Here is a 22,558-nt window from a genome sequence, read left to right as displayed (position 1 = left end):
ATGGGCAGCACAGATGGTGACAAGTTTATCTGATCCATGGGAAAGTGTCACAGTTATACTGAAGGAACTTACATGGTAGACTCTTGAAGACAGACGTAAACTGTCCCAAGAAAGTCTATTAACCACATTTCAAGAACTGGCTGTAAATGATGATTATAGTAATATACTACAACTCCCTACACATAGCTCACATAGGGATCGTGAGGATAAGATTCGAGTAATTACTGCACATGCAGAGGCATTAAAATAATTATTCTTCCCATGCTCCATATGTGAACAGAACGGGAAGAAATCCTAATAACAGGTACAATGGCACATACCCTTTGCCATGCACCTCAAGGTAGTTTACAGAGTATAGATGTACACTTAGATAAGGTGGCGTGGTCACCATTACAATTGATACAATGGGGTGAAAAGGTGGGAAATCACCCTCGTGAGCATCTGTACCACAAGTAACACATTTGGCTATGTTTTGACACGACATGCGAGTGTGGTTATAACTTTGACACTAGCAGGAACGCATCGGGTTTGGCATGTATGGTCATACTGTGATGACTTCATAACCTGCCGTAATCTTTGATGGAAGTGCTACTTGATAAAATGAGGGAAAAGGAGTGCTTGTAGGTGCTAAGTTTGCAACGTCTGTTTTCATTACCTGATGGATTGCATGTGACACCCTGATTAGAGAGATAATTTTGGATTTATCCCTAGTTCAGACCATGAGCAGCCGAGTGTAAATAACACCACGTGAAGAATCCAGTGTATGATGGGCCTCGACACAAACAGGATAGACGTGGAGGAGCAAAGCTGTAAGCAGTTGTTGGGCTTGAAAATCACAAGTATCCAGAAGCAATGTCCCACTACATAAGTCAGAGCAGGATTTCACATGGCCTACAATTGCATCAACACCTCCCTGAATAATAAATGGGTTAACCATAGCAAAGAACTGACTTCCTTCGGAGTGTGATAATGTGAGGAACTGGAATGCAGCTGTGAGAGTCTTTGAATATTTAGCCTCATTTTATAAACACAGAATGAGACTACAACTGGCTCATTGCATAAAAATTCCCCGTGATTGCTAGCGTCTCTAGGGCGCACTCCATCTAACTGGGGGTTCCCTCAGAGGGGGGGCTCACCTATCTTAGGTGAATGTTCACACCTCAGGTCACACCACCCGCACTCCAAACAGATGAACCAATTGGCTATTGGGAAGGTGGCAGCACAGGCAATCACCTCTCCCTGGGGCTGGCCTGTACCAGGAGTTATGAGTGTATCCTATCTGTTGGCCCGAGGCTGGGAATTATGCCATTACCCAGTCACCTGCTACGTGTGAAACATGTAGGCTGGCCTCCAGGAGCGCACAGGGAGGAATAAGAAACAAAGAGAGACCTCAAATGCCGAAGTGGAGGAAGGGTAGGAGATGGAGAATGAAGAAAGAAGGAAAAAGCTGACAAGAGACTGTTCTGATACCTGGCTATCAAAATTTCAGAACGCATTCCCAAAGATACACAAGATATCTTCCCCAGGGAAGGGCAAAAAGAATAGCAGGAAGATAGACATGCATCACAGAAAGGAAAGAGGTGCTGCAAAGGCTGGAGACCCATGGTAGACAAGCATAAACTCACCAAAGAGTGGTGAGCCTCCTGGGAGGAGTTCTGGTTAGGATGGCAGAGACACATATGCACTCCAGAGGAAGAGATTGAGACTGCAATGACAGATTCCAGCGCTCTTTCAAGCAAAGAGCTTCTGTATGCTAAAATCTGTACCAAAAAGCAAACACTTATCCCCATGTAAGTTATACAACATTATTCAACAAATGGTACTGCCTTGGGTAAGAGTGCAATGCGTATGAATCCATATCTCTTCCAAACAAACCAATTGTGATATTTTAAAATTGATTAACACAACATCAACATCCTAGAAGCACATTCCGTCACCTTTCCCACTGCCACAACAACTTGTTTTCCTCCTAATTACCATCAAATGTACTGATATCACTGCATAGCCTGTTCACGATTGCACATTACGTACTTGCAATCTTACGCAACACCATTACTTCAAACTACAACGAGGTGCTACATAATTAAGGTTGGAGTCAATTTTGGGAGACTGTGATAAATAGCCATACATGTTCTGTCATGCATTGTAAATAATTAAACAACATACCAGTCAGGACTGGCTCTCCCAAGGCTGTCAGTAGTTCTAATGGAATGTTGTCCACTCCAGGGGCCTTGTTTCGACTAAGATCTTTCAGTGCTCGGTCAAACTCTTCATGCAGTATCATATCTCCCATTTCATCTTCATCTACATCCTCTTCCATTTCCATAATATTGTCCTCAAGTACATCGCCCTTGTATAGACGCTCTATATACTACTTCCACCTTTCTGTTTTCCCTTCTTTGCTTAGAACTGGGTTTCCATCTGAGCTCTTGATATTCATGCAAGTGGTTCTCCTTTCTCCAAAGGTCTCTTTAATTTTCCTGTAGGCAGTATCTACCTTACCCCTAGTGAGATAAGCCTCTACATCCTTACATTTGTCCTCTAGCCATCCCCATCTGGTGGAGACAGGTGAATAACCCTCAGACTTCAAGAAGAATATAATAAATCCAATCCCAAAGACAGCACGTGTTTACAGATGTGAAAATTACCGAACTATCAGTTTAATAAGTCACAGCTGCAAAATACTAGCGTGGATTCTTTACAGACGAATGGAAAAACTGATAGAAGCTGACCTCGGGGAAGATCAGTTTGGATTCCGTGGAAATGTTGGAACATGTGAGGCAATACTGACCTTAAGGCTTATCTTAGAAGAAAGATTAAGGAAAGGCAAACCTATGTTTCTAGCATTTGTAGACTTAGAGAAAGCTTTTGACAATGTTGATTGGAATACTCTCTTTCAAATTCTGAAGGTGGCAGGGGTAAAATACAGGGAGCGAAAGGCTATTTACAATTTGTACAGAAAGCAGATGGCAGTTATAAGAGTCGAGGGGCATGAAAGGGAAGCAGTGGTTGGGAAGGGAGTGACACAGGGTTGTAGCCTCTTCCCGATGTTATTCAATCTGTATATTGAGCAAGCAGTAAAGGAAACAAAAGAAAAGTTCGGAGTACGTATTAAAATCCATGGAGAAGAAATAAAAACTTTGAGGTTTGCCGATGACATTGTAATTCTGTCAGAGACAGCATAGGACTTGGAAGAGCAGTTGAACATAATGGACGGTGTCTTGAAAGGAGGGTATAAGATGAACACCAACAAAAGCAAAACGAGTATAATGGAATGTAGTCTAATTAAGTCAGGTGATGCTGAGAGAATTAGATTAGGAAGTGAGACACTTAAAGTAGTAAAGGAATTTTGCTACTTGGGGAGCAAAATAACTGATGATGGTCAAAGTAGAGAGGATATAAAATGTAGACTGGCAATGGCAAGGAAAGCGTTTCTGAAGAAGAGAAATTTGTGAACATCGAGTATTGATTTAAGTGTCAGGAAGTCATTTCTGAAAATATTTGTATGGAGTGTAGCCATGTATGGAAGTGAAACATGGACGATAAATAGTTTGGACAAGAAGAGAATAGAAGCTTCCGAAATGTGGTGCTACAGAAGAATGCTGAAGATTAGATGGGTAGATCATATAACTAATGAGGAGGTATTGAATAGGATTGGAGAGAAGAGGAGCTTGTGGCACAACTTGACTAGAAGAAGGGATCGGTTGGTAGGACATGTTCTGAGACATTGAGGGATCACCAATTCAGTATTGGAGGGCAGCGTGGAGGGTAAAAATCGTAGAGGGAGGCCAAGAGATGAATACACTAAGCAGATTCAGGAGGATGTAGGCTGCAGTAGGTACTGGGAGATGAAGAAGCTTGCACAGGATAGAGTAGCATGGAGAGTTGCAACAAGCCAGTCTCAGGATTGAAGACCACAACAACAATCCAGTTTTGTCATGTGTGAACATGGACAACAACAATGTGTTGGTTCACACAATGTACATGGATCCACCATAACTAATCTCTCTAGCCGTATGTCTCTTCTATGTAAACATCACTCTTAAACACTATTCTGTTCCCTTACCTTCACATTTATTTATTTCCTACTATCTCCTATAGGTTATCTTTTAGTCTTCTCTTTCTATTTGTCTTGAATACTGTTTCTTTCAGATGCAGCTCACAGTTTATATACTGGGGAAAAATGAACATTTATCAAACAGAACTAACACAGACATTGGGCTGCACTACTCTCTGTCTGTCACTGCAACCGAGATTTAAAGGGATGGGTGAGAGGGACGTAGACACTAATATCACACTGTACCCAGAAGTTTTCATACTGTATCTTCTTTCCATTTCACAATCAACTAATAAATAACATCAAATACTAACTCCAAGATAAGGTCTATAAGTAGCATATTTATCTGTTGATGTCACATTTCCTGACACTTTATCATAACAAATAATACAAAAAGAAACACGTCATAAACCATTCTGCAGCACAGAAGGGGACCTTAGTTGATTTTGTCTACAACAAAATTAATTAAGATAAATAAAACAGGCATTAATTGGTGGCATGTCTTGCAGATATCTTTAATGTGGTGTATGTCAGCTTCTGTGCATGCGTAATTTTTTTTATGTTTTCAATTCTCAACTTGAGAATTTAATGTTTTGTGTGTGGTCAATCAGCAGTGTTTTAGATTCACACGACAAAACAGTGACGTCAGGGGTCTTGTGCTGTGAATGGTTGATGAAGGAAACTGAGCAACCATCATGTTAATTTAACCCTTTCAGGCCCTCTGGCTACAACTGTGTACATTAATTTTTACTGTGCCTTAGCTGCAATTGAAGTATTTTTTTCCCACTGGAAACTGAGGTGTACATCACTGAATGCTCAACCTCTTCATATGCACAAGTGCTGCCAACTGTTGGGCATCATTATGAAAGTATCAGCTAGGCAATGGAGTACTGCACAGCAGTTTGTAACCATCAGAATGCACGAATGTGGTTGCTTCACTATACTCCACTGTATAATTGAATACAGTTATTGTTATGATAATTTTACAATAGAGAATATTTCATAATTAGTGATTTTAGTCCATAAAATGAAGCCAACTACACAAAGCATGGTTTTCATATTTATACAATTCTGTATTATGAAAACATGAAGTCACACAGTACGTTAAATATCTCTACAAACTGCACAATTTTTACAACAGTTTGTTGTACTAAAGTGCTGCAAAATGTGAAATCAATGGGTCAACATGTTACTGCCCTTTTTTAGCACTTCATTTAGTAGGCTAAGTAGTTAGTTAAACACAGGGATGGCTTCTTATCATCAATTAATGCACATTTTGCTTACCTTGATGAATCTGTTTATAGATGAAATCAGCTAGTGTCCCCTTCAGTGCTGCAAAATGGCTCATGACCATTTAATTGAAATCTGAACAATTCAATAATCCCCCCCCCCCCCCCCCAACAAAAAAGAGAACACATCACAAACGCACAATGTCTGTTGTCATTCATAGTATTTCGTACGGATGTTTTCATCTCCTTTAGCATAGAAAAGCAGTGTTCCACCTCTTCAGTAATCATTAGGAAGGTCCCTACTATCTGCAGGAGTTTTACAACACTTTCAGTAATAGTTTTTGTCAAATTGTTTTCATACAAAAAGTTCAATAAGGTCACGGCATTTGGTGCTTCCACAAAGTCCTTTTGGATGTACAACACGTTCAGTTGATTACAAAAGTCTGACGACTGTAATTTAAACAAAGTATCAGCAGTATTCTGTTCGTTTTCTGGCCGTACAATTTCGTGTTTCAAAAACAACGATGGTTCAAACAGCTGTGCAGCTGACAAGTGATCATCAAAATTGAATTGATCACCAATCTGCATCATGATGTTGCAGACATCTTGTTCGCACACATTCTTGAGTCTGTGAGATGTCCCAGTTTTGCAGTTGGGCCTTCTTGTTCCCAGTGATTGTCAGTTTAAAGTGAGATCTTAACAAGCTTGACAGATGCTGCAAAGTGAGATACATATTCAACAGTTTTCACTGCATAAATATTCTTTTGCAGGATTGAACAGACTGTCAATGAGACATGGTTTTATTTTAAAAATGTAATCAGAACAGCAAATCTTGCATGAAACCTTTCAGTCCCACAGTCCTGTAATCATTGGTATCATCTATAGCGTCCCCAGTGCCATATTACGAAAAGACAATATTTATAAAGAAGACATTCATAATTTGTAAGAGATTTTTTTTTTTCATGTAGCCGTAAAATAATAATTTCTCTGTGTAGGTTTAGATTGCAAAGAAATAATTTATGACAGAATGATCTAAAGAGACGCTCAGTTACACTCTTTTGTTAATTTTTTAGTCGACCTTACTTCTTCGCTTGTCTTGAATGTGTCGAGAGGGACATCTTGTGTGTGCTGACGAATGTAAGCATATTTGTATGAGTTAAGCATATAATATACTGATTTTATATTATTGTGCACTTTTAATTTGTAAGAGGTGATCCCGATTTCATGTCCGCCTTCCTTGAATTAACCTGCATTCAAGTAATTTACAGCGCAACAATCGCAGCGGCCGATGCAGCCAACGACGCCATTACGTGGCGATATTAACTTATGAAAATTTAACGGAAGCTGAAAACTCGCCCGCTATTAGCATAATATCAATTTTTCTCCACAGCCGCACGAAGTTGCAGAAATACTTAGCTTTAAGATTCTTATTTTCAGTACCATAGCCGAGACCCAGAGCCAGGACTCTGACTACAATACAATGGTTAACGGAGGTAAGAAAATACTCTCGCGCGTGTGTGGGCCGCAATTGTAATTAATAACTAAAGATCTTTTGCTTTAACGTCAACTGACTAGCCGAGGAAATTTATATGAAAAGTTTATTACATTGTTCAACTTAAATATCATTTTTATTAAGGCCCACCACGTAAGTCGGCAACAATCAAAAAAATAACAATAACAATAATAATATATACATTAAATTACGACGACCGACGGACGCGAGATTGGCGCCCAACGTGGGGCCCGATTAATATGATTCTATTGTAATGAATGTATTTATGTATGTGTCTAATTGTTGTAAAATATTAATGCTTGTATGAATTCTTTTACATGTACAACAACAAAACCACACCCTGAGGAGATCTGGAGAGGAAAAAGTGTAGAAAAGAAAAAGGATTGCGAGAAAGAAAAATAAGTAAGGTAAGGCCTATTGTGCAAGCATCCTGTGTAGCTCTGTGCGGAATATCGAACCCATGTGCACATGAGATACCTTCGGTGTTTTGTGTGTTTATGTGTTTATTTTTGGAGGGGATAATTATTCGTTTTGTGTATTTATATGTTTATTTTTGGAGGGGATAATTAATCGTGTGTGTATCAGTGTTAAAGATTTGTCAGTGGCTTAAAGTGAATTTAGTACGGGTAAGATAGGACAACCTAAAGCATCCGTACCAGAAGAACAAAATTCTGTTAATATGGAAAGTGAGGATCATTTGCAATACGTAAACGAATCCCAAGCCACCGCCTCGGATAACATAATTTCCGGAGCGGGGGGCGAGGATCTGTGGACGGTGAATGACGCTCCACAGCAGAATGGGAATAGAGTAACAACTCCACTGCCTGGGCAGGGGGGCCAATCGAGTGCTAGATTAAGCGGGGCACCAGTATGCTCACCGATTGCAGACCCATTTGCAGAATTTCTGCGCAGGTTAGAAGAAAGAGATAGGGAAAGAGATCAGAAACTGGCTCAGATGCTCCATGAGCAAGAGCAACAAAGAGAACTGAAAGAAAGGGAAAAGGAAAGAATGTCAGAACAGAGGGAAAAACAAAGAGACGAAAAACTGGCTCAGATGCTACGTGAGCAAGAGCAGCGCAATGAAGCGAAACTAGATAGGATCCAAAGCGAACTAGCCGAGATGCGGGATGCGTGCAAAGAGATCCCCGATCTTGTGCAAAGCTTAGCCGGCGAAATGCAAAAATTACAGATATCGCAGGCTAGGCTTGAAGATAATGTCCAGACTTTAACCAACCGCGTAGATAATGTGGAGATAGATGCACGGAAAAGTATTGACGCATATTTGGAAGTGCAAGCTCAAAAAGTAGAAAAAGAATTAAATGAATGGCTAGAAGTCAAGGATCGCGAGATATCTGCAAAGATTGAAAGCGACGTAAAAACAGCTGTAGAACAAGCGACTGCGGCCGCGAGTGTAAATATTGACGCCAGCGCTGCCGCACTACATGCCGAATTAACACAGATTAAGTCCCGTGTGACTGCGGAGTTGCCAAATTGGCAACAGGAGGTCGCGCGGAGACTGTCTGCGTTGGAAAGCAATGTAAACAGTGGCGGACAGATCATGAATCCGACTCCGCGTACTGATTACTATAATAACGCTGACGGTAGCCAGGGTGCGAGTGCGCAACCGCAACCTAATGCGAATTATGAGCACGAACAACATGCGATACCGTGCAGCGTACATCACGAAGTGATGAATGTCCCAGAATGTAGCAATCAGATGTGCAAAAAAGAGGACAATGTAATAAAACACAGGACATTCCAACCCTTCAATAGCGAAAAACGAAATGTCCACCCTGTTGTATTTATTAAGAGCTTCAGGAATGTGTTTCCCAGGACATGGACGGAAAGACAAAGAATACAGTTCGTGGTCTCCTTTATTCAAGGTGACGCGGCACTGTGGGCCACCGACGTGTCCGAAAAATGTCTAACGATGCAACAGTTTGAAGGTGCATTCTTGCAAAAATTCTGGTCCGATAGCGTCCAAGAAAGACTACGAAAGGAGTTGTACAGTCCAGAAATGTACAATCCTAAGATGGGAACGTTACGCAAATATTTCGAAAAGTATATAAACAAAACCAGGTACTGGGACGAGCCAATGTCCGATCGTGACATAATCAGATTAATAAAAATGAAGTTGCCCAGTGAAATTAAAAGATATTTCATCAATGTGCCGGAATACGATATAGAACAATTCATGGAAATAGTGGATTCTGTTGACCTATTGATCGAAGATATGAAAACCGAAAACAAGTGGAACCATGCAGGCTGTAATCAACAAAAAGCCGATTACAATAGCAGCCACAGTAATGGTAGTAACTTAGTACCAAATGGTAACGGGAATAGGCAAGAGCACCGGCAACAGAATCGAGGCACAAACAATGGCAATGGTTATAACGGCAACGGTTATAATCGTGAAAATCGAAAGAGACATCATGATGGACGCATGAGTAATGGATATAATGGTAACGGCAATCCGCAATGGCGGAACAACCGAAACCAGTGGCGTGGTCGTAACGAACCGACACCACAGTGGCAACAAAACACAGCGCCACAATGGAACGCCAACCCAGGTCCGTCACAGAACATGTCAGGGAGTTACAACCGACCACCACAAAACCAGAGCCATACACAATATCAAAATACACCATCGGGGAGGCAGGGCGGCCAACCCAACAGTAGCAACAACAACAACCAGAACCACAATGTGAGGTTAGTGGAAGTGACAGACAACTGTCAACCCACTGATGCTCATCCGTTAAACTAAAGACAGCCACAATACGCTCTCCGTTGTTGGCTGCAGGATGGTGTAGTGAGGGCACATTCACAGATGACAGCCATAAACTTTGTATGCTGAGATACAATGAAGGAACAAAAATAGAAAAGGAACTTGTAGACATACCGCAGACATGTAACCGAACCGACAAAAGTGTTGTGCAGGCTATATTGCAAGCAGATATGTATGGAGCACCAATACAGATAATAGTCGATACCGGTGCGTCAACCAATGTCATGAGTGCAAATTTTTACAAGTACTTGAGTCAAAATAATAGAATACCAGTATTGCCAGTGAAGAATTGTCGTGTTACAGGTGCAATAGGTGCACAATCTCATATCATAAAGCACCAGGTGCAAGTCGAGTTTACGGTAGGAAATGAAGCAATGAAAAGCTCGTTCCTAGTAGTTAAGGGATTAGGTGTTGCTTGCATCCTGGGGATGGAATTTTTACGCCAGAGGGACGCAAAAATCGACCTCTTGTGCGGGGAAGTAAGCCTTATGAATGAGGGTACACGTGTAATTTTGCCGTTGTTGAGGACACGGGAAGTGCACGGTAAATATTGCCGGAGCTTTCAAACGAGATTCGAAGGAATACAGGTAATGAATTTATATTCTGACTTAAGTACAAGACAAGCATGTTATAAGGAGTTTATTACTGAAGACAGAGAGGAAAAAAGGAAACTGATAGCCATGAAAGTTAGGGAGTCAGAACATTTGACGGAAGCACAACAAAACGAATTGACTCAGCTACTTACAGATTATGAGAATGTGTTTTCGGAAAAACCCGGTGTTATCGAGGGCTACACCTAGAACATCGAAGTGGTACCTCACGATACCTTCTGTCACGCAAACTACACCATCTCGTGGTCAAAGAAGGAGGCAGTTACGAAGGAAATAAGAGAAAATACTTACAAAGACTTAAAGAAGTTCGCTCAGTAGAGCAACGTTTACGTATGTGTAGTAGGTTAAGTTTAGAGTGTATTTTTTTTCTGTGTGTAAATGTTCAGATTTTAGTGTAACATTTAAAGACAATGAGGCACACAAGATTAGTGCGATTCAATTTTGTAGATGTTAAGGAATAATAGTATTTTCAAGCAATTGTATTTTGAAGGAAAAAATGAACGTAGGTTTAAGAACAATTTGCAAACTTCATGTTTGAAAATGCTTTAAAAATATTTAAAAAAAAAATTCAATAGCATGTAATGATGAAAGAATTTTTCATTAGTGTGTCATGAATATTTTTGAACTGTAGTAGTAACGCAACTTATGAAGTTCAATATTATAGTGTATATGTTGTTCTATGTATTTATGTCTATACCGATCTTGAAATATGCTCAATCATAATTTACTAAACAACATGAGTGCAGGGTGTACATCACCCAAGGTACCTCATGTGTTGTGGACAAGGTACAAAGCAAATCAATAAACGCGACTACCGCTAAGCACTGTTAAAATATATTGCCATCTGCTAAGGCAGAGATTTGCACGAATTTGTAGTGTAAACAAAAGTCACAAATCTAACACTAATCTAGGAACTTGCACGCTAGGCCTAGATTATAAAATGTGTACAATAATGCGAGAGGCAAAGTTTTGTAAAGTCGAGCCTGGCTCTGGAGGGCAAGTACGCAATGAGTGGGCAGACATGACATGGGGACTTACCTCAGATGAGACGGAAATACAATTGTATAGTCAAAAAATCTGAAGGCAAGTACGACTCTAAGTGGAAAATAAAGAGAGATAATTAGTGCGAGAGACTGGTAAAATCCAGCACTAGCCAAAATCCAGTTCAGACTGAATGAAATACATTAGTGTTGGTGAACTAATCGAAACAGTTACTTTAAGCAGTGTGAAAAACTGTGAAGGTGAAACTGTGATATGGACAGTGAGGTGCTAGTATTGAACGTTCAACAGCGGTGAGGACGCCAAACGCCAATATTACGCACGAAAAACTGTGAATTTGCCTATAAATGTGAACTGTTAACGTGAAGTGAACCCACAGTCAATATTTTTGGGACAGACTGTAGTTTCAGTGAGCACAATAATGCGAGATTGGAATGCGATGCGTGGACTGTTGCAAAACAGCGACCGCAGAAACGGCGAATGTTTGTGCTAAACTCGTATTGGGACACTCACCAGTGCCTGCGAGTGCGGCGAAAACATAAATAATTTTGTCAAGACAAAAACTGACGTATGATGGAAACAGTATTGCATCAAAACTGCATTCACGGGAGAAGGTCCATGTCATGTATTCTGCAAGACAGTGCTGGCTTGACACTCGGAAACTGGCGAAAACTTAACAACTTCTGCCGCACTAATAAATTCTTCTTTCCCACTAGCGTAACCATCTGCGGCGGGAAACAAATATTACGTTGGTTGTGTGTATGTTTCATGTACTACGTCGGAGATGCGTAGCAGAGCTGACTCCTGCCAACAAGAGCGGGGGGCGGATATCATCCCACTCCGCCACACCCGGCCGAGACAGAAGCGCATCGCCAACGGTGCAGCCGATCAGCTGATTCTGACGTTCCGCGACGGCGAGACACACGCTGGCGTCGAGCGGGCGTTGACCTCTCCGCAGCCGCCGCGAACGCCGAGCACCGAACACACCAACCGACGCCGTCGCGAGCCAAACGTCGCGGCGTAGATCATCAACGACACCGCAATCAATTGTTTTAATGACCTCATTTTTTGCATAGTGCAACAAAAATATTTGTATGCACATTCTGTACTCCAATGACATTCCAGAAACAATTAAGTGAAAGTGACCAAAGCAGTTAGTCTGTCGCTCCGCTGAGGTTTTCCCCAGGTTTCCCTACGGCCGCGCCAAATGGGGAGCGAATAGTTGACACCCCTGGGACTTCAAGTTTATGGACTAACTCGTGATTGTATACCTTTGAACACTGCAAAAGTTGCAACCCTAAGAAGAAGCAACCAAAATAAAACTAGTTGTATTCTATGTCCTTTTGTACATGACTGCATACGTAACCAATTGTATATTATATTGTTATGTAGATAACTTCATCTGTATTACACTTTGTGTGCAACACACCTCAGTAATTACAACATACGATGTGACATATATAGACTATGAAAGAAAACTCTACGTGTGGACACTGTGGACATGAAAGTGGAAATATTTATGTCAAAAAAACACGAACATTTTTTATGACATAAACATTTCGTGGGGCAATATAGCGTCCCCAGTGCCATATTACGAAAAGACAATATTTATAAAGAAGACATTCATAATTTGTAAGAGATTTTTTTTTTCATGTAGCCGTAAAATAATAATTTCTCTGTGTAGGTTTAGATTGCAAAGAAATAATTTATGACAGAATGATCTAAAGAGACGCTCAGTTACACTCTTTTGTTAATTTTTTAGTCGACCTTACTTCTTCGCTTGTCTTGAATGTGTCTAGAGGGACATCTTGTGTGTGCTGACGAATGTAAGCATATTTGTATGAGTTAAGCATATAATATACTGATTTTATATTATTGTGCACTTTTAATTTGTAAGAGGTGATCCCGATTTCATGTCCGCCTTCCTTGAATTAACCTGCATTCAAGTAATTTACAGCGCAACAATCGCAGCGGCCGATGCAGCCAACGACGCCATTACGTGGCGATATTAACTTATGAAAATTTAACGGAAGCTGAAAACTCGCCCGCTATTAGCATAATATCAATTTTTCTCCACAGCCGCACGAAGTTGCAGAAATACTTAGCTTTAAGATTCTTATTTTCAGTACCATAGCCGAGACCCAGAGCCAGGACTCTGACTACAATACAATGGTTAACGGAGGTAAGAAAATACTCTCGCGCGTGTGTGGGCCGCAATTGTAATTAATAACTAAAGATCTTTTGCTTTAACGTCAACTGACTAGCCGAGGAAATTTATATGAAAAGTTTATTACATTGTTCAACTTAAATATCATTTTTATTAAGGCCCACCACGTAAGTCGGCAACAATCAAAAAAATAACAATAACAATAATAATATATACATTAAATTACGACGACCGACGGACGCGAGACATCATAAATAATCTTTTCCATACAGTCAACAATTTCCTTTTGGCATTTGTATACAGCAGTTGTCTTCTGTAGTCTGAAATTCCACTTGACAGGCTGAGAACAAGTAAGAAAAAAGATAGAAATTTCTTCCAATAACTAAAGAAGATCCACACTTGCTTGTTGCACGCCACAAAACACTCAACAATTAAATGTAACTGAAGCAGATAGCTGTGAATAAAATGTGCACTTTCTAACTTTCTATACTTCTTTAATTCTAACTTGAACTCCACTTTTGTGGTCACTTATAAAAAAGAGCACCATCATAACATGGAGCTACCAGTGCTTCAGGCATTTCATTTACTTACTTTTGTCTAGCTCACTGAGGATAGCTACAGTTGCATTGTCTGCAGTGTGACTTTTTGGTCATAAAAAGGAAATAAATCTTTCATTTCTTCTCCACAGTAGCTCATACCGAATTATTAGAGCCAGTTGTGACAAATTAGCACAGTCAGTGGTTTCATTAACTTCAAATGATAGGAAATATGTAATTTAACAATTCACTCCTGACGAGATTGAGCCATATGTCATGAACTGATTCCAGGAGTTTACTTTGAATTGTTCGGGACAGAGGAAAGACAACCTGATTTTCTTATTTTTCAATGTGCTGCATCAAAACACCGTCCATTTCTGACATTACTCCAGCTCGCCCTCAAAAAATTCCCCAAGTTCTTGGATATCCTGTTTTGGCATGACCCCTTAATGCAAGCTTTCAATTTGTCACAAAAATTAATGCAGTCTATCAGTTTACCCAGCATATTCTGGTTCTTTGATACATTTTTGTTCTATATCTTCATATGGAGACGGTAAGCAATATTTAGTTGGCACATAATGTGACCACTTCCCTAACACTGCAAATTCAATACAAACATTAGAACAATTTTCATTGGAATTATGTTCTTTCGCCTCTATGTGGAAATTTTGTAAGCCTGTGATACCATTCTCAGTAATGTTGCTATCACTAATATTTGTAACAAGATAGGTGGGGGAAAAATGCACTTTTCACTTCACAGCCATTTGGTTGCATTGCACATTGCTCTGGACTTACTGTTTTTGATCTTAATTGATGTTTAGATCATGTTGGGGACATCGAGTTCCTTCCCTTTTATTTTAAGCTCACCTTCCAAATATTTGCCTAGTAAATTGCACAATGAAGTAATACTGTGCTTATCTCAGACAGGTGGTATGCTGCAGTTATTTGAAAGGAAATAAAACTTACTAGAACTCAGGCACAACACACTCACAAAAAGAAACTTACTAACAATACACTTTCATCCGCTAACATTTCTAGCAAGCACGAAAACTGCTATGCTTAGACTGGAAAATTAAGTGTGGCACTGTCTCATCCCTGTTGCCACAGAGTCTACAATTAGGACTTTTTTCCTTCATAACCACTGTGTGCAGGTGTCTGCTGAAGTTTCTAAAGCCGTTCATTAGTCCTACCATTAGTGACCTGTCTCCTGGTCACACTCAGGACTCTAAAACTTCTCCTAAACTGTAAGATCAGCATCATTAGCTTGGCGTGTTTTTGCTCTTGGCTCTTAGTCCAATATTCTGCTTCACAGTCTATCTATGTAGTTTCGATTTTATAGTCGCCTTAGTGATGGTTAGGACAGGTTCTGTTCCAAAAGAGTTGTTGCTCCTTTTCTGGCCACCCTATCAGCTTATTCACTGCCACTAATTCCTGAATGACTAGGAATTCACAACAGGTTTACCTTGTTGCTTTTCACTAGCCTCACAAGGGCTTCATGGCATTCTGCAACAATCTTTGATCTCATAGCAGGGACTGATAAATTTCTGAGTGCTGCTCAGCTGTTCGAATGAATGAATATGCCACAATCCTCTCCAAAGAACCTGTGTCTTACAAAGAACTTGTAAAAGGTCTCCTACTACTCTTTAAGGGCACTAGCTGAACTTAGCAGAATGACAGGGAGACGAACTGCACAATAAACTCAGTTTCGGTGCAGAAGTTGCTCTGACAATATATCCTGGCAATCGGTCGTGAATGCAAACAAATGATGGCTTAGGCTGGTGAAGGGGAGAAGAATGGTACAGGGGAATGAGCCCCATCTCCCTCTCGCAGCGTATGTCCGCACCTGTGTTCAGCAAAAGCAGCACTGACGTGTAGTCATATGGATTGCAGCCCCCCCCCCCCCCCGCCCCCCTTTGGTGTGACAAAGATATTCAAACCCTGACACAGATCAGCATTAACCTCCACACTCATTTCAAAATAATAAAATGAAACAACAGGCAATGCACGACACAAAGCAAAGTAGAGTATACAAAGCATTCGGCCATGACTACAGTGCAACTTTTGCTGAGGTCAGTATTACCATAAACGTGGTAGTCCAGCCCAGGCCTCTACCATTATCTTACACAACAACATATCAAAACACTCCCCCCCCCCCCCACCTAAAACTGCCATGCAAAAATGTCTGCATAATAACTGTGGGCTAAGACCACTGTTGTTTTGTCTCCCTGGGTAAATCAAACCAAAATATAAAGCACTATCAAAACATCATTCCAAATTTCGGTTGATGACACATCAAAGCATAATACAGATATAGAGATGCAGGGATTAAACAGCAAAGTTTCAGCCACTCTATTCATTCTCTTTTGATGTACGCAGTGAACACAAAGATAGTGTGGAAATTGGTAGGATGCCTTCATGCTGAATGATCAGAGCGTTTGGGAAGCCCATTGGAGCTCAACTCTGTAGAGGTCATGTCCGAAACCTCTACTACACACAACTAACCAGCATTTCAAGATGCAGTCTTAAGACTAGCCCTATCTGTTCAAAAAAACATCACTCGATAATCAATATGAACAGTTCCTAACATGTTGACTGTCATTACTTAAATCTGCTTGGGAAACAAGCAAAATGTATTCTGAGAATTTAAATTCTGTAATAAATGACAGAGAACTATATTTTAATATACATTTTGGGGCAGCTCCACCTCAGTGCCTTGCCTAGTTTCTTCCTTCCTTTCTTATGACTCACAGGCTGTCAAGTCAGTATTTTGCATATGAACCAAGGCTTGATGATTTTATTTATCCAAAGATGAATCTATATAATTGTTTCATTTTGTAGTGTGTAGTGAATGGGTAGCTGAAAAATACATTCAACAATATTTCCTTGAGCAAAGATGGTTCCTGTGTAAGTCCAAAAAATGTGTGGCAAGAGATGGGTACCTGGAGGGAGGAGAGGGAAACCGAGGCTTCTTCATTTTATAGACATCTGGGAAACAGAGAACCTGTGAGGAAACTCAGAATATGGTCTCCATTAGTTGGGTTCTTTGTATATTTGTAGTATGATGTTGGCCAGATTACACACACGGAAGGTTAAAGTTTAACAACTCATGAACAGAGAGCTCATTACAGAAGGGCAGACAAAGGAATTATATGCAGCCTCATTGATGGAACTATACTGACATCTGATAGAAGTGGTATTATTTTATCCATTAGAATCAGTTGGTGAAAGCCTGCAACTTTAAAAACAATGGTTTTATTTGTTATAAAATCTACTGCTGCCAGTCACAATTTTCCTTTATTTTCCGTACGATACATTTGGGGAAATACATCATGTAATCAAGTGTGATTTTCATGTATTATGACATTTTGCAGTGTGATGTTTCCGATATGTAAGTTGCTATGTTATAGTGACACCTTTACTGCAACATAAACACAATTAATTTTGCAATTATTGCTATATCTTTATAAATAGATAATGGTGAATTTTTAAATAATTTTTACTTAGGGATTTGTAACTGCCCTCCTTAGCAGAAATCTGTATGTAAAAGTAATCAAAAACCAACATGTGAAACTTCCTGGCAGATTAAAACTGTGTGCCGGACCGAGACTCGAACTCGGGACCTTTGCCTTTCGCGGGCAAGTGCTCTACCGACTGAGCTACCCAAGCACAACTCAAGCCCCGTCCTCACAGCTTTAATTCCGCCAGTACCTCGTCTCCTACCTTCCAAACTTCACAGAAGCTCTCCTGCGAACCTTGCAGAGCTAGCACTCCTGAAAGAAAGGATATTGCGGAGACATGGCTTAGTCACAGCCTGGGGGATGTTTTTAGAATGAAATTCTCACTCTACAGCGGACGGGGCAGGAGTCGTGCTTGGTTAGCTCAGTCGGTAGAGCACTTGCCCGCGAAAGGCAAAGGTCCTGAGTCTCGGTCCGACACACAGTTTTAATCTGCCCTTAAGTTTCATATCAGCGTACACTCCGCTAAGAAAGTCCGACCTGCTTTATAACTGGAAGTATTCCTACCCTTTTTACCTAATGTGGTGTAATTACCCGTTCATCGCTGTCCCTAACTGATATAATAACTATAAAAACACAATACTTCCTACAGGGCTCTTTGAAAAGTTCATGGTAATTCTATCATTCTTACTGATTATTTACAAATAATTTTATTCTGGACTGCACTTTTGGACAAGGCACATACTGACATCCACTAGCTGTCATAAATATTTATATTAAATATAATATTTAAAGCTCATCATTACATAATCCCAGAAAACTCACACAGAAAATGACTTCTGGACTTACCAAAGTTCTGTATTGCTGTCATAAATCCATATTTCATCTGTTGGAAAATATTCAGTCCGAATTTGTGAGGTCGATGTTCTCTGAACGTGTTCCTGCAACAGCACCAAATAACGGAAATAACTCACTTGACAATCATTACTGGGGAGACGTAACCCATACTCTTTCTTTGAGAGAGAGAGAGAGAGAGAGAGGTGGGGGGCTGTGTGCCATTACTATGAAAGTTTCTAAATTAGGGTTGGTACACAATAATTGCCAGTTTTCTCCTGCACAGTACCTGCCTGATCACATGGCAGGTGTCTTCTCCACAAATAGTTATTGAGAATGTCACAGGTGCCTTTAATGAGCTTTCCCTATGTCATACTCTCACACTTTAGCCTCCATGTATTACTCAAACTGGGGTTTTACCAGTAAAACAGTGCAGCACTTATAGCACAGACTGTTATTTAGGATGGCAGGGAAGTTAAAAATCGATGTCCTCACAACACTGCGGCCATCAGACAGAGAACAGTAACTCATCTGAACAGAGACAAGCCAAAAAATTGGCAGTAACTTTTTCGAAAGAAACCTAGAATATTCAAGTTGACTCCAGGAAATGGGAATTATAACTGGAGAGAGATATGAACCACATTGCTTCTGAATATATATGAAATAAACTGAAGCCTTCACTTCTCATTTACACAAGATCTTATGAAATAGAGCATATCTCAAAATGAATAGGAATGAAACAGCGTATCAGCAATTCATTTCCAAAGTAACAGTCTCACCATTAAGCTCGAGTGGCTTACAGAAACCAAGATAGCTTTACACTGTGACCACTGCATTACTTTGCTCAGTTTGTATCTGGAATGAGTAGATTTATTTTATACATAATGGCAGTTCCATCTCTTCTGTATGGCAGCAAAACACAGATTCCGTAGAACGACAACTGGAGCCATATTCAGGCCACAGAAACGAAGTTCCTGACAGGAATCAACAGCTGTAGTAGAATTCATCATACTTGCAATGAAGACAAAAGTAGTGAAGATCTTCACAATACTACAAAAATCGAAGAATACAGGTAAAAAAATGACTCGATCCTATCCTTCGAATCTCCATCTATATACTTAATCCGCTGGCCAACCGTATGGTGCATGATGGAAGGTACCCTGTGCCACTACCAGTCATTTCTTTTGATGCTCCACTTGCAAATAGAGCAAGGGAAAAACAACTGTCCTTTTGCCTCCGTGTGATCCTTAGGTGAAATGCATGTTGGTGCAGTAGCATCATTCTGCAGTTGGCTTCAAATGACAGCTCTCTAAATTTTTTCACTGAAGTTCCTTGGAAAGAAGTTTGTCTTCCCTCCAGGAATTCCTATTTGAGATTCCAAAACATCTCTTTAATACTTGTTTGTTGTTCAAATTACCAGTAACAAATCTAGCAGCCCGCCTCTCAACTGCTTTGATGTCTTCCTTTAATCTGCTGCTACGGATCCCAAACACTCTAGCAGTGCTCAATAATAGGTCGCACTAGCATCCTATACGCGGTTTCCTTTAAGGGCGAGCCATACTTTGCCAAAATCCTCCCGATAAACCAAAGTTGATCATTTGCCTTCCCTAAGACAATCCTCAATACCAATTCCATTTCATATCACTCCGCAATGTTATGTCCAGATATTTAACCATTTGGTCTGTGTCAAGCAGGACACTAATGATGCTAAATCCGAACATTACAGGTGTGTTTTTTCTACTCATCTGCATTAAGTTTTATTTTTCTACTTTCGCAGCTAGCTGCAGTTCATCACACCAACCAGAAATTTTGTCTAAGTCATCTTATACCCTCCTACAGTGACTCAACTTTTGACACCTTTCCGTAAACTACAGCGTCGTCAGCAAACATCAGCGTATTGCTGTCCACCCAGTCCGCCAGATCGTTTATGTATATAGAAAATAATAGTTAGTAATCCTATCACATATCCTGTGGCACTCCTTACAATACCTTTGTCTCTGATGAACACTTGGCATTGAGGACAACATAATGAGTTCTATTACTTAAGAAGTCTTCGAGCCTCTCACATATCTGGGAATCTCTTTCAAATGCTCACATTTTTGTTAACATCCTGCAGTAGGACACTGGGTGAAATGCTTTTCAGAAATCTAGGAATGCCGAATCTGCCTATTGTCCTTCATCCGCGGTTCACAGTCTATGATGTGAGAAAAGGGCAAGCAGAGTTTTCCGTGAGCGATGCTTTCTAAAACCGTGCTGATTCTTGGAAAACGGCCAGCTACTACAGTAAGCTATTGATTACAGACAGACAAAAGATATTTGGGAAAACTTAGGAAGAGGTGGACTGATGAACCAAAACAGGTCACATGCAACAATTTACGCACCACTGGCTCAGCTTTGCCAATGGTGCATAAGGTAACTATTCTGTTTTACAATTCTTGTCATCTATCCATTTTGTCACCTACAGTAGACGAATCTTTCAAGTGTGGTAATTTTTGCTTCACTTATATATTGGAAGGGCTGGGTCAGTAGCGTTGCACATGTCTATGTTGGAACAACTCTGCTATAGAGCCAGACACCTCAGACTTTCTTGCAGCTTTTACCTCAATGGGCATTATATGTCACTGTGAGCTAGAGAGATACAATCACAAAGGAGAATTTGAGACTGGTACGGGCAGGCATTGTATGAAAGCAAATTTAGGTGAGCGGATACATAATTGCAGAAATCAAAGCCGTTAAGTCCTAAATGTTACCTTGGCACTTTTCATTGGTTACAATGGCATCAGCTGAAGATAGCCTTCCCAATAGGCACAGGCTTTAAGATATCCTTTTACATGTATCAGAGGGTGTTGGAATTGAGATAAAATGGATGAAGGTGGAGCGGAACATGCAGAAACTGGTGATGAAAAGATGTGGAGGAAAATATTAGAATTATTGATATTAAATAAGAAGGGACAGAATGAAGACTCACTACTGATCAAGCAGAGAACACAGGTTTACAACACCATACAAAGAATATCAGTAACAGAGACTTATCTATGACACAAAAGTCATTAATTAACATACAAGTTGATTTCTAAATAAAATTGCAAATGAGTTGCCAGTTTCCTATGGCCACACACAAAGTCCAAGCTCATCTTACCGCCCCAATTATGGGTATCAAGGCACGTCAAGTTGCAGCTGAAGCAGCCAACGGTTGGTATCTTACACGTTCTGAATCGAGGCAGCTCTCTATAACTAATAACCTTAATACTGAGAGCATTTATTTGACAATGAAGCTCTAACATCAGTATACTCTGCATGATGCTACCAAGTCACAACTATTTTTGCACACACTCTTCTCACTGGTGCAGTACTTCACCAACAGAGAATTGCATTTCACTGTGTGGTTTTTTTCTGTTTGTGACTGTGTTATACATTTTGCATAAACAGTGAACACCTACAACAGCTGCTGTGACCCAAATATTTAGTTTTCAAAACCTAGTTAGCTACGAACACTACAACTTGTGTTTACTCTTCTGCTAACTTATTTTGCTGTCCATCCCATCACTGTCTTCAACTCCAATAAACTGAGTGGCTTTCTGTGAATGGTCTCACTCTCAATTTCAAAAAGACACAACATACTTAGTTCTGTACTTCTAGAGGCTCTACACCAATGATAAATTTAACACATGGGGAAGGAAATAATAACTAGTAAAAAAACTTTGAATCTCCATTTCATATTATTTTTTTAAATCTTTATATTTGACTGCTTTTCCCAGTACATGATTACAATATCTGAAGGAAAAATTACATTTATTACTCCACACTGATGTTTCCTTCAGCACGTAAAGGGGTGCACAATGCAGTTACCAAAAATTTTAACCATGTGTCCATGGACAGTGAACTTAAATTTGAAAATTACTAAAAAGAATTTCCTTGAGAACTCCTCCTACTCTGTAGAAGAACTGCCATTTTTGTAATGTGTAAAAGTTGGTGCACAGGAATTACTAACATCCATAATTAAAAAATAATGTCAAAATATTTACATATGGATGTGTAATGTGAATGTAAAGCGGCTTGTTCTATACCATCATGAGTAACCACACAAATGAACCATGGAAGACAAAACTAGCTAACTAAATACATAAGTGAAAGCCAACCACTCATTATTCCATACAGTAATTTCCATTACTGTTAACTAAATATATAAAGACATCAACTGGTTTTGTGACTTCACTGTAAATTTGTAATATTCTCTTTCAATACATTGGTTTGTTGTTATTTTATTATTTTATTTTTTTCTTATCTTCTTACAACTGACCTTTAAGGCCTATTTTTGTACATATTGCAGCCATAATCAAAATAATTGTAGTTTAGGAATATTCCATTAACA

The 22,558-nt window shown here is 39.9% G+C and overlaps 1 protein-coding gene across 3 annotated transcripts in view; it reads right to left on the bottom strand.

Moving 5' to 3' along the window:
* Positions 1 to 22,558, bottom strand: part of LOC124550989 (kelch domain-containing protein 2-like) — a 121,852-nt gene that overhangs the window by 73,137 nt on the left and 26,157 nt on the right. For all 3 annotated transcript variants that reach the window (XM_047125817.1, XM_047125819.1, XM_047125820.1), the window contains one exon: positions 18,202 to 18,293. In XM_047125817.1, the coding sequence (XP_046981773.1) occupies positions 18,202 to 18,293 (92 nt within the window). The remainder of the gene's footprint in view (positions 1 to 18,201; positions 18,294 to 22,558) is intronic.

Source organism: Schistocerca americana, chromosome 9, assembly GCF_021461395.2.
Source record: "Schistocerca americana isolate TAMUIC-IGC-003095 chromosome 9, iqSchAmer2.1, whole genome shotgun sequence".
Taxonomy (NCBI): domain Eukaryota; kingdom Metazoa; phylum Arthropoda; class Insecta; order Orthoptera; family Acrididae; genus Schistocerca; species Schistocerca americana.
The sequence above is the reverse complement of the archived record's forward strand: the minus strand, read 5'-3'. Positions and strand labels throughout refer to the sequence as shown.